Genomic DNA, 14153 nt, shown 5'->3' on the forward strand with positions numbered 1-14153 from the left:
GAGTGATGAAGAGAAGCCTGGCAGCCAGGCAGAAAGCAACAAGAGTGGAGATTTCAAGAGTGCTGCAATAAAAGAGTCTAAAATCTGTTATCACGCTTAAAGTCAGTTTTTCCTCGAGATCAGTGAGAATCTCACTCTGAGCTGAGCAACTCAGATAAACTGTCACCCCAGAAGACAAAAGAGAGAGAGAGAGAGAGAATACAGAATGATGGGTAATGGATGATCTCTTGTTGTATACCTTTTCTCGGTGGGCTCTTGGCCCTTGAACCCAGCCAGAGCACATTGTTGAAGAGCAGAGTGACTAAGGACACTATGGGGGCCAGGGCTCGTTTGCTGTAGCGTATACACGTATATAACATTGACATCAGGACACCTGGAGAGAAACACCACTACTAATTATATTCTCATAATCACGATTTAATAAAGACATGGAGATACCCGCCTTTCACCTTCCAGCTCCAATAATTTCAACATTTAGACGTACAAATGTGGGGAGGAAAAGCGGTCTGCAGTTCAAATATGACATTTCACTCCAACTCCAGAGTTTCTCACCTGTCTTGTTCCTCCGACTCCTGTCCCTGGAGTATATGCTGGTGAAAGGTGACGACGAGAAGGTGTGGGCATCGGTGGAAGCTTCTGCAGCCTGAGAATTCGATGATGATGATGAGTGTGTGGTAAGGGACTCTGTCCTATGAGAGTGTACAGAGCAGTCTTTACAGATGTAACCGTTGGCGAGCGTGGCGTGGGACTTTGATGCACTGGCACTGACGTCACCATTGATACTTGATGAACTGTGGTCAGTGCTCTTCCCTGAGGGAGAACAGCATATACACAGATAATTGTCATTAACTTAAAAAAAAACCACACACAAGGAAATGGTTAAATTCATAAAGTATTAATGCATGCCATTGCATTGCTTGAAAGGTATACACTGTTTGAGTTGTACAGAGCAACAGTAAATATCCAACAGATGCACCCAAAGAGCCCATCTTTTATTTTAGATCTATGTCTGCGCAGCAAAACAATCTGACTTTAAACTGTTTTAATGTTCCGTATTATTAAAATTCATTTATCGTGATAATTTATTATGAAACAAATGAGCAGAAATGTTAGTAATGCATTTCTTTTTCACACTTGACTACTTGACATGTTGAAAATATTAATATTACATATCTTTTACCTTGCTGAGTATTACTTTTTGCCTTTGCAGTGCTAATTTCCCCATGCAGGTCAACAGTTTTGTTTCATGATATACTAGGCTCTTGACCAGGTATACCAAACCAACAAAATAAAACTTTAAACTAACGTATAAATGTAGACTATAATAATGTCAATCAACTGTATATCCTGCATGGTGGAATTAAATTAAAAGATGCTTGTATAACTTCTAAATTTTGTAAAAGCACAATATGTAATTTGTGATGGAATCTACATTTTCAACAACTGACCCCAATGTCCATCCACAGAAGTAGTGGTAGTGGTGTTGGTTGTGGTGATGGTACGTTGTCTAAGGCTGGACTGGTCCAGGATGGGTGTGAGCAGTGAGGCCTCAGATGCAGTGTGGCTTTGCTGAATGCTGCTGCTGTTATTAATCGGGGTACTAACAGCAGAGAAGGAGAGGGCTTTCCTCGGTGTGGCGGCTTGGCTCAGGGATAAAGACAGAGAGCCAGAACTGGACTGCTGCTTCCTGCTCCGCACCGTCCTGGGAGAGCAGAGACAGAAAACATCAAGAGGAGTTACTCTTGTTGTGTGTCTAGAGATGAGACAACACCAGAAATATTCACAGCATCAAACATTTACTGATTCTCTCTGTTAAGCTGACATGTGTGTATCCATTGCTAGTCTCACCGTGTTTCTCTCCTGGTGCTAGTGTAGCTGCTGTTGCTGTGGTTCTGGGAGTAATCAGCCAGGCTGTCGTTGCCATAGTGACCAGCACTGGTCTGCAGACGCAGGCTCCGCCGTGACATCCTGGGCGACTCGTACACAGGAGCAATCTGGTGCTCCTTTTCAAAGTCTAACGCTGCTGTCGAGTAGCTGGAGCTGAGGGAGAATGAAGGGAGAGTGGAACTTTCTTACGTCTGCTGCAGAGAAATCAATTTGAAGACATATAACATTGTTCAATAGAACAGGCCTCGAGTGACCTTCAACCTCAAATCAAAACTGTACAACAACATCCTGCACTTTTCCCTGATGCGTGTGTGTGTGCGTCATCTTCAACATGTCAACTTTCAGAGAGGCTTTCGTCTTTTCCAACAAAAACAAAACAAAACATGGGGACAGACAGTCCATTTGGATAGAACACATTAGCTGTGATGCTGTTGTTCCCTGCAACTGGCGATGGGCCTGACAGGAAGTGACTCACTCACAAGGGAGAGAGAAAACAAGACAAAAGAATAGGCTCAGTGTGTGTTTGAAAGTTGAATTGGAAAAGCTACACAAATAAACTTGACAAAGTATGCAAGTAGGCTGAAAAACACAATCAACCCCACTCACTGCAATATTAAGCCAGCAGTTAAGTGGAAACACCCCATGAATGTTGTAAATTTTGACTTTGCCATGCGCTGTGCAACTGTGACTCACTGGGCCACACCCACCTGGCAGAGTACTATAGGCAGGCAGAGCCAAGGCCAACATTCAGCCATGACTAATGGCAACAGGGCAGCAGTTGTGAAATCCACTAGAACCATTATAAAAACTAAGGCTGTACCTGACTCAGAATTTTGTCAGTCAAATCAGATTTGGCTGTTCAACATGAAGATTCAACTATTCCTTCCTTCCTTTTTTCCATATAGACTATCTGGCAATCAGAAAATCCATTGGCATGAGTTTCAGTAATGATTCTGACCACATTAACATAGTTAAAAACAACAGAGGCATGGGAACATATTTTCGAGCATTTAAAAAAAAACGAATCAATCAAAGACAGATGCATATGCTGCAAGATCTGAATTGCCGTCATATACTGTAGGGCTACCTTATGGATTTGTCTGAATAATGTGACAGGCTGCACATGTGTATTCCTGTTTAAAGTAAGTTCTTATAGCCTCTTTTTTAAAATTTAACTTTAAACATTAAAAACATGTAAATAAATAAACAAATGAAACAGTTTAAAATAAATTCACTGCATAACCGACATCCTTTCTTCAAAAGTATAGGCCTAGTTCTGTATTTCTCTTTAAACATAAAAACGAATAAATCTAAACAAGAATAAATTAACAAATTAAATTATTTAATACTGGAATTATTTTTAGATGATACATAAAAACAGTAGGCCTGAAAATTTAAAATAAATTCAAAGCATTAACAACTTTGAAATAAGAACCTCTAATCTTCAACATAATGCTACTGTATTTCTATTTGAACATAAAATAAATAAATCTTAAGTGTAAACAAGTAAATAAACAAATTAAATACTTGCAAATATTATCTCTGTGCATTTTTGTAAGCGTCTATGTGTTTTATCCTGTTACTGTAATGCACACTGACTGACACAAAAACAAACAAACAAACAAAACAAAAAATAACCGAGGGGTCTCCGACAGATGATTCGAAACTGCTTATTTAATCCCTCTTTGCTGGTGCATACAGACAAGAATGCTAAAAAATAACACAGCCACCAGTGACCACTAGCAGTTTACTCATTCAACAGTGATTTTGTACAGTCAGTTATGATATGACAAGCTGAGCCGAAATGACCTGACCATGTTGAACTTTCTTTGCAGGCTGTGTACACATTGTGCACACTACAGCGTGTGGCTCAACTAGGTCAGGCAGAATAACTCCACAGACGTGCAGGCGAGCGCAAATGAAGAGGAGGGGCACAGAACTTTATCTGTCACTGGAGGACAGGGAATAAACTTCCTGCGAGACGTATGAAAAGGAAGAACCTTCCCTGAGTAAACAAGAGCTGTTTGCTTTAAGGCACAAGCACACAGTCCCTGTCAGTGGCCCTTGCACACAGTGGTCTGTACAAACTGCAGACTGAGCATTAGCAGCAATATATACAAGCATGCATGCATGTGTACCCTGCATGTTGCTCTCTGGGCCTCGCTCTGGCTCTAAACCCTGAGGATTACACACTCCCACCAAGAGCCAATTATGTGCTTTCAACCTCGCTCTGCATCCTGCCTTCTGCTCCAACTGACTCTCCATTGAACACATGACCAGAGCAGCACCCTTCCCTCTGCAGTATATCTTGTTGGTCTGAAACTGACCAGAGCTAGCTTCTGCTGCTAAGAATTTGCCTGAGAGTGTGACTGTGAGTACATGTACCAGTCGTTTAGGACCAGAACCCTTGTTTACATGCGCAGTTACATTGGATATGTGTCTTCACTAAAAAAACTATTATTTAGCTAGTTTTAAAACTACTAGACTATAATAAGTTTTACTGTTTAATACAACCCTCTCTTGAAGTCTTTCTGTCCTAGGACTGTAGAGATGAACCGATGTGTGTCAGAAACTGAATACAAAAGTCAGAGATATGGCTACGTTGATTTAAAACCACACATCCAAACAAAACTGCAAAACTTGTCCTGTCCTGTCCCCTGTCCTGTGATTTCTCAGTGACCTACTCACGAGCCAACATCCAGTCTCTGAAAAAACAAAAATCTCCCAGAAAGAATGCACACACACAGCAGTAACGTATGATATATGGCTGCCACCACCAAGCTTGCTAAATTGGCTGTGGTATGTTATGAAAGCAGCACTGACATTGGTATTACCTGCAGGAGAAAGTAACATTTGCAACTCATGCTACTTCCAAATGCTACTTTACTGAAAGATAAAAATACCAAATTTAAATTCAAGTTCAATTAAAACTATCAATCAATATTGAGCTTTAAACGGACTATGTAGCAATCATAGTTATATTGCTGGAGAGGAACACTTAAACACTGCCAGTAATACCAGCACAAGAGGCCATGCAAGGACAGCTGAGCAGAGTGGTAAAGTAGACTGTAGTAACAAAGTCAGTAGAGTAGAGAACTTGGGGATCTTGAATGACACAGTCTGAGCAGAGCAGTGAGATAACATGGTGTACCTAAACACAGGATATCAACAGAACAATCGGTTTCCATCACATCCAGCCTACACTGAGTGCACTACAGAAAAATATCTTATTGACAAACCTAACAGTTGCATTATAGTTATTTAAAAAAGTTAATAAAGTTTGCTTTCAGGTTACATCATGCGCCAAGAACAACTTCCTTCATGAGGGCATGTTTTCATGTGTACGCAAGCAAACAAATGCAACGTAGTTTATCATAGCAGAAGGAAATGATCCCGCATTCACTGGTAATGTCATTGATTCAGAGCCCAGGGCGTTGAAGCTCTTTGCAGGACAGGGTGGGTCATACAGTCATGAGTGTGCAGCTCTAGCAAACACACCCCCCTTTATCAAATTATAAAACGATGTTTCAAAACAAGCAGCTGTTCAAATAGCAGCCTGTTTCATCAGAGGCTGTAAACTGTCTTTACTTTGCAGACTTTTCAATTTTTCTGGGTATCCAAATTGAATTGCGTGGCTCTCTCTCTCTCTCTCTCTCTCCCCGATGGCCCCTACAGCCCACATCAGGGATATATATAGAGACGGACACAGTGCTTTCAGAAGTGAGTGAAGAAGACACAGATGAAGAGACAGACATACAGTATAGAGAAAGAGGACACTTCCATCCTGATATTCAGCTTCCTGGAATCTCTCCTTACATAACACTAAGCTTTGATACTCTTCCCACACTCAGTAGGCATAGCCGGCTTTCTTACAACACACAACTACACAAAGAATCAGATCAGATAAGATTCTAGGTTTCAGTATTTTTCAGTTTTGCTTTTTGGTGTTTCGCAGATATTAATATTCAAAGCAACAAGCAACAAGGAAGCAGGAAGCAGGTTCAGGGTTGATGTGAATCAGTATACTGTCAGATACGCTATCACGATACATGACCGACGATAAATAGCCAGTTACTTTGATCCGAGGGCACTTATCAAACATCACAAACTATTTTATATAAAAAGCTGAAACAATTACTCAATTAAGCAATTATATGTGTTGGTTTTCTTAGTTTTCTATGACAGTTAACTGAATACATTCAGGTTTTAGACATCAATTAATTTAGAAAGTAACTAGTAGATTGATTATTAATGAAAATAAGCTTTGAGTTTACTGAATCTGGTTAGCTCTACAAACAGGTAATAAAGCTAATCACGGCAAATACTAAGATATGATCTATGTCTGGCTTAAGACAACTTTACATTACTTCATTACAGGTACAATTGAAATGGAATCAGATCTTCCAGCTAGCCTCCGGATGAGGTGACTGCATCTCAGCTATTCATCCTTGTGTAAATGCGACATGATCAATGTGTTTGTATCATAGAGAAAGAATCTGCCCATGGGGTAGAAGCACCGTCATTTCAGCGTCTACTCTTTACTGGCTCGTCTAGATAACATACCCTGGAGACAACAAGAAACTCAATTTTTCACGGCAGTGTGGGGTTCACAGAGGCTGCCAAAAATGACAACAGCAAAACCGGCTTGTCATCATTTTTTTCCCCCCAGATCTGTCCACAGAGCTGCAAGATAAATCCTTCCATGACAAAGGTAATTCTGGTAACATTGCTTCTGGTGAGTCTACACCTCCAGTACAATGTTTGGTTTGCTGCCACTACAGGGACTTACCCACCCACTCATTTACTGTCTGTTTTGCATATTGTATGCAAAAAAATGAGATCCTATCACAGAGCATACGTATTGCACACAATGAAACATCACGTAAGCATCAGGTTTACATGTAAGGGCTGTGATCTGGTTTATCATCTATACTAAGATATGACTTACATTTTGACATTTGGATTCAAAGAAATATTTCAGTTTGGTTTGCCGTATCACCCCAAAAGATGTATGAAACATAACTTCAAAACAAAAAGGACTGATATGAAAATGGAATAAATGTCTTCCACGGAGAACAAAACATTGTCAACATAAATAAAATTGCCTTTCGGTGGGATGCCCCGATAGGCTACTGGTGAAGAAAAATACCACATAGCTGCAACCTTTGTTGAATGCCATACCTCTCTCTCTACCCGTTTCTTGTCTCTCTGCATTTTAAGCCTTTGAATAAAGACAAAAAAATAAGAAAAAGCTAATGATATTACAAGCATAGGAATCGATCGTATAAAAGACACTAATCTTAAATTCTGGGATGAAAGTGTACTGTTGTGAGCTCAATTAATAACACATGTGCTCCCAAAACTCTTGACAAAAAACACTGGTTAACATTTGTGGTCTCGCTCTCTCTCTTAGTCACACACACACACACACACACACACACACACACACACACACACACACACACACACACACACACACACACACACACACACACCTCAGAAAGAGATTATAGAAACCACGTGGATTGTAAACCTCAGCTTCAAAACCTCAAGTGTGGTTACAAAAGCCTTGTCAAGAAGCTCGCCAGAGAGCCTATACTGTCACACCAGTAAGAAAACAGAAATGTGTTTATAAGAGGGGGCGTGTTGTCCCCAATGGAATTCTTAGGAGGAGCAAAAATTGCCAATCAAAGTTACTGAAAAACATTTGTTAGTTAGCCAGTGTGTACTGCTTGTCTCAAGTAAGACTAATCAGAGATTCGTATCCTACTGTGTAACAGATTAAAAGCTTGCAAAATGTAACCAGCCTGGAGTCAGACATCAGATATTTAATTCCGTTTATGACATTTTCGACCAGCAACTTTGCAACCGCCGTCTCATGAAGTGGAATTAGTTTGGTTGGCTCTGTAATCTAATCACAACATCACAAATTAGTTTTTCTCCCTCGTCTCTAATACACAGCACAGATATATATGAGACATGAGATAAATGAGGCAACCACACTGAATCTACATGGGTGTATCAGTGAGATGTTCCAGTATGGCTGAAATATGACTTTTTTGTTTCACATTCCAACAATTTATTTAGAACTCCTCCCTACAACACTGTGGGACCACACTGTGTTTATTGAAGTTATACTGCACTCAGTTTTTTCTCTAAAAATCAACTGCCTCTGGTAATCCTTGTGGAAAATATTAAATCTGAGCACAAAGATAGCACATTCTGCCTCTCTGTTTCCTCAAACTGTTACAGAGAGGAGAAAGTCTTCTATCCCCCTGAGGTGCTGAGGCCTATATTTACCAGAGGCCAGGAACTGGGAGTCTGGGACTGAGTGTGGGGGGCCTTCGAATTTCCATCTGACTATCTCTGGGTGGGTAGAATTTGGCACTGATTAGGATCATTCCAGCCCACCCTCATTTTCCCTCCCACAGACGGCACTCTCCTTCTGCCCCACTCTCTCTCAGTGGTGTCTTTCACTCTCCATGCTATAGCACTATAGTGTGCCGTTTCATGTTGCCATGGTTGCTATGGAGACTACTCTAAACAGCTTCCTGGCTCGACAGAGACTGATCAGTAACAGTTACTGGACATATACTACTTCCAAATGACAGATGCTGTGATACAAACAAACACAGCAACAGAAATGCTTCTAACATGTGAAATACCTCAAAATATGACTTATGCATACAAGGAAATAGATTTGCCTTTTTATTGTAGTAGTAAGAGCTTGACACGCAGTTACAGTGTGTCTGTGACTTAAACCCTCATAAGGAATAACTATGGCACAGCCTGACTTTCTAAAATCCAGCTGTCGCTGTTTGCTTGGCACTTGACCAGTGGTGCATGTACTGAAATACACTAAGACCAGATGTCAAAACAACTGCGACAACAGCGTGAACAACAACAACTGTCCAACTGGCTAAGAGTACACACAGCTAGAGCCTGCTCTGATTGCATCCCTGAACCATGTCTTGCGGCGTGTGGCTCGCATGTACTAATGTGAAAGAACCAACTATATTTCATATAATCTCTCAGATTTGTGTCAGTTTTAAAAGAAAATAATACTTTAAATAGTCTTAATAAAATTGCCGTTTCAACCAGCTTTAGTCTTGCAAAAAAACTTCGCACTTGTGTTTCTGTTTGCATTTCTCAAATCTTTGCAAAGATGGGAGGTTAAGTTTATACGTTTTCTACATCTTATCTCTCATCCAATTTTCATTTTTTTAGTTATCTACTGCTGCTTTCTACAGATAGCCTCATATCAGATAACTCCATCACTACTGTTGCTTACTACTGTCACAGTTCAACTATAAATTATGGGGGAAAAACACATCAACCAGAGGCCCCACTGACCCACTTCTAACATCATTAAATATGAAGGATGTGTGCAAATCAATACACAGCGCACACATCTGCTTTCAGTGAGGACATGCATGTTGCCAATGAGTCTTTAAAGAGGTGACACAAGGCAATGCTGAACCACAGATTGTGAAGACCCGCTGTTACACTTTTCTGTTGAAATGCAAATCACATGCATTACCTCTATAAATTCTAATGTGAGCAAAGAAATACTTGTTCATCTGTACTTGTGTGTGAATGTATGGATGTAGGAAAGGGAACTGAAGGAAAAATTATGAGGTTACACATGAATTCAAATGACAGTATTTCCATTGTATTCCAGCACATCTCTCCACCCTCTTCACTGTGGAGCTGAGTGCAGTGTATTACTGCCTTTTCCAGTAAATGAATGAATATAGTTTTATCTTAAAAGCTAAAAGGGATTTTACTTTATCTTCTAAATAGCTGTATGTAATTTTTAGGGGAATATAAACCTGATAAAAAATATTTACAAAAATATAGATTACTGCCTCAGAAATCATATTTGTAAAACAAGTCTAAGAGACAATATCAATGATAGATTGATGCCATTAGTAATACTAGTAAGTAATATTGATTTCTTCACGATTTTAATGTAAAGAAAATACTGCTTCATTACATAAAAGGCAGCATAAATGAAAGTTTGTATTTCAATGCAAGAAATGCGAGAATTAAAAGCAAACCCAATGATATGTTGTTATTGAGCCATAAGCAAAAATAAATAACTAATAAAAATGGTCAGAATGATTTGCCTCCTTGAAAAGCACAACCTCTAAAATTGAAAGCTTGCTAGATTCCTCCGTGCATTATTTAAGACCTATGAATTAAAAGTTTGATTACGCTTCAAGATGTAGTTTTCTCAAAACCGTCACAGTGGGCAATAAAAACTTCCAACAGCATACTCATGAATCTTGCCTTTTATCTACCAAAATCAGACAATAAGAGTATTCAAGTCAAGTCAATTTTATTTGTATAGCCCCATATCACAAATTTCAATCAAATCTGCCTCAGGGGGCTTTACAATCTGTACAGCAATACAGCAGTCCATTATTTTCATCATCAATTAATCTGTTGATTATTTTCTCTATTAATTGATTAGTTCTTTGGTCCATTAAATGTAAGAAAATGGTGAAACATGTTCTCCAAAAGGTGACATCTTGTATGTATTTTGTCCTGACCAACAGTCCACAACCCAAAGATATTCAGTTTACCATCATAGAAGACTGAAGAAACCAGAAAATACTCACATTTAAGAAGCTAGAACCAGATAATTTTAACATTTTTTATCTAAAAATATGGTTGTTTAATAGTTATAATTAACAGTAGGCAACTAAACGATTCAACTAATCTTTACAGCTCTAAATAAGAGTGCGGTTTGGGTTACGCATTGCAGTCTCCTTTACTGAAATTAGTGAATCAGTCCAGTAAAGAGGAGAGTGAGAGCAGCTGTAAAGAGGTAATAGTGCACCGAAATCTCCCAGTTCACTAATAAAGACCTTGTAAATGTTAGAAATCTGTTATTCCGAGCTGCATTTACGATATTAATTAAATTAACACAAGGTTGGTGGTCGAGGCTGTAATGGTCTCCCTGGTATGTGAGGGGCTTCAAAGAGCCCTGAGTGGTGATGATAACAGAGTGTGACTGGCTGGCCTCCTCTCCCTCTTTCTCTAGGACCATTCAATGCCACAAACTTGTCACTGCTCTTTTGAGTTTTGACAACAGATGGGCCAACGGTTTCTGTCACCTGACTCCAGCTGTCTCCACACTGCTCTCTTGTAGTGACTGTAGTATAGTGCACATGCAGTATACAGACGCCCTCTAAAGTCTAAACACAATCAGCTGTCAGAGTTGCATGAGTTCATATTTCTGAACTTTGGACAGCTAGCAAATACAACACTGACTGTCAGGCTGTCCTAATGCACGCTAAGACAAAGACACGTAATGGCCTTCAGTTAACTGATTCACATTTCACTAAGTTTGTTTCTCATGAGAGCTGAAGATCAATGGCCTCTCAGCTGCAGTAGACTAATAAAAGCCACAGATCTCTCTACTCGCTAGTCAAGAAGCATAAACTATTAGTCTAATCCTGGGATCAGGGCCATGGTTGTGACTGTGAGGTTCATTAATAGCTTCTCAGCTGACTGTATTCAAAGGAACACGATTAGCTGGTTCCAGCCTTTCAGTCTACCTGGCTGATCTCAGTGTAGTGTCAAACAAGCTTTTGTACATTCATCTTGCTTTGCCTCAGTCCACAGTGCGACTCGTGAGACTTGCTACCAAATCTGGATTTCCCATTCCTGGAATGCACTCTGTGTGCTACAAAGCCGACCTGAAATTAGGAGGATGTTGAGGGGGAATCTTTTGTATATTTTGCCATTTAAGTCCTGAATACAACATCAAATGCTTGTTCTACTACATTACCTGCTTTTCCACATCTCCATATGAAAACATCCAACAGGTTAATTCCCACTGCATGTTAATGCCATTCACAAAACCTATAAAATATAAGAGGTGCTGACACATTAAACACAGAATACAACTGTCACATACCGTGATGCATAATTATTTAAGGGATGGCAGCCTGAACTTGTCCAGCTAGATTACCAGACACAGCTGTAAACCTAATGAGGGGACTCTGTTCAAACTCGTTTTTTTTACGAGGCACTTTCATACTTTCACTTAAAATTATGGGGAGGCCTCTGCTTTCAAATGTCGTGCAAGAACTTCCTTTCGCTAAAGTCAGAAATATAGCTAGGGGGAAAGGTGACATTTAATTTCATGACCTACACACCCAAATGTCTTCCTGTGTTCTGAGAGCTACTGACATCAGTGACAGCGCTGAAGACAACATTCCTCCACATGCACAGACCTCCCTGGTGAGGTGTTGACCACACCTACGCTATGAGATATGATGAGAAGCATGAGAAACAATGCATGGATAAGGAGCACGATGGAAGAGGCTGGTGTTACAGGAATGGTATGTACTCACTGTGCAGTCTTTAATGTCCCAAATAAAAAGAATTGTGTGTTAAGCTGTCTGGGTACCTTGATTCTACAATATAAGAATATTGTGTATAGAAAACTCTCTGTACACGCTCCGTTTTTTACCCTGTGCAAGACTCCCCATTTCCCCACTAAGCATACAAACACACACACCAACTGAATCATGGGGCTGAGTCATCAAAACCACAACCACAGGATTTTTTTTAGACAAGCAAATAACTTATTTTAAAAAATACTCTGGAAGTTACAGTTAAAAAATTATAATGTATAAAAAGTATATACATTTTAATCTTTTTACTTTCTAATCATATTTCCAATCTAACTGGGAAGCTAATAATCTTGATGATCAAAACCCCGACAGAAACACTGCTTGGCTATCAAAGCAAGTTGAATCCTAAAAGAAATATACAGTGGGTTCATTGCTTTTTAAATGTTTTGTCTTTAAATAGGTCTGTAAAGAAAAAAGGCACAGAACCAGTACACACGTGGTGAATGTAAAACAACCTTATGATAAGTTGACAGCCTAGAAACCTTTCATTATATTACACCATCATAATTACATGCATAAACTGTCAACGGTTATTCTAATATTAAGGTTGACAGTGTTCAATAGCTTACTCTGTTCAGGAAAAACAAGAGTTACCGGTTGACACTGCACAAAACCTTATAACTAACATGCAGCAGCAAGATCTCACGGACAATTTTACTCCATTCTAAATTAATTCTCTAAAGCTGCCTGGAGTCACATATGACAGTCAGGGAGTAACTGACATGCCATAGGCCTTACTTTTTGATGCTGCAGCCGGTGCTGCAAAGCACTGAGGTCTCACCTGAGAGAGTAGGTATAGCCGGTGTTCTCTGGAGCACACTGTGGAGGCGTGTATGTGTGCAGTTGGGAAAAATCCATGGTCATTCTTCTTTGTTTAGACTGCAAGAGTCAGGATGCAAAGGATAGGACTCTTTAAGCCAAAGCAGACATGGTGGAGGGAGATAACAAGTACTAACTTCCATACACACTCACAAAAAAAAAAAAATCAAATTAAAAAAAATGCATGCACTGCCTTGTTCAGCCTGTCTCTGGATTTTAAACATTTCATAATGCAGAAAAACTAGTTCTGCTAATGAGCTCAAGTTTTGCCTCTTTGTAACTGTAATATAAAAAAAGACTTAGAGCCACGTGTATACATTACATACAACACAGCACTGGTAAAGTCCCTGCCTCTTTCCAGATCAACTCTAGCGCTATTCACGGGCTGCTCTCCAGGACAACACAACGAACAGTCACTGCTACGCTGTAAAATCATGTCAGAAAGCCCAGCCCTGGCAGGCCCTAATGAGAGCTGCTGGACATTCCTTCTCCTCAGGAACACAACAATGCTACTGTGATTTTGCCTGTGGATGAGACTTGGCCTGACCTCTTCCTGCATGTTGGCTCTGGCTGGTTGTTGACGGACGCTACGGACGCCAGTGAAGCTGTAATGAATGACTTGTTTCTTCTCCTCTGGTCAGCAACCAGGAGGCAACCGACAGGCTGGTAGAGACAGGACAGAGACACTGACGATACCCTCTCCTTTAGTGTTAAACCGACTCCTCACCAGAACAGCTACTCCTACAGTGACTGCTTGGGTAAGCTCTACACACAGTAAAAGCAGTAGGCTATTATGAAACCAACTAAAACTGCAAGGGGTGGGGCTGAGTTTCAGGCAATGGGCGGGAAACAGCCGGCCTGAGGGTTGAGCTTACCACAGTGAAACTTGCATTATTTGAACAGGCTGTACTATGAACATAACTACATGCAAGTATACAGTTGAACCAGCTCAAATGCATTTGTCCCAGTAAAACACTTCAGGTAGTTTGCAAAAGTCAGATATGAAAATGCAGGTAA

General features: G+C 40.0%; 1 protein-coding gene across 7 annotated transcripts in view; it reads right to left on the reverse strand.

Moving 5' to 3' along the window:
- Positions 1-14153, reverse strand: part of sun1b (Sad1 and UNC84 domain containing 1b) — a 36132-nt gene that overhangs the window by 10365 nt on the left and 11614 nt on the right. For 3 of the 7 annotated variants that reach the window (XM_042391988.1, XM_042391987.1, XM_042391986.1), the window contains exons 2-6: positions 13099-13196; positions 1849-2040; positions 1449-1702; positions 553-810; positions 239-373 (exon numbers count right to left, since the gene is read on the reverse strand). In XM_042391988.1, the coding sequence (XP_042247922.1) occupies positions 239-373; positions 553-810; positions 1449-1702; positions 1849-2040; positions 13099-13181 (922 nt within the window). In that variant the 5' untranslated portion in view covers positions 13182-13196. Of the gene's footprint in view, positions 1-238; positions 374-552; positions 811-1448; positions 1703-1848; positions 2041-13098; positions 13197-13683; positions 13895-14153 lie in introns of those variants that run through there. The other 4 variants (XM_042391989.1, XM_042391990.1, XM_042391985.1 and 1 more) reach the window with 3 other exon arrangements.

The sequence above is a fragment of the Thunnus maccoyii genome, chromosome 18 (genome assembly GCF_910596095.1).
Source record: "Thunnus maccoyii chromosome 18, fThuMac1.1, whole genome shotgun sequence".
Classification (NCBI taxonomy): Eukaryota; Metazoa; Chordata; class Actinopteri; order Scombriformes; family Scombridae; genus Thunnus; species Thunnus maccoyii.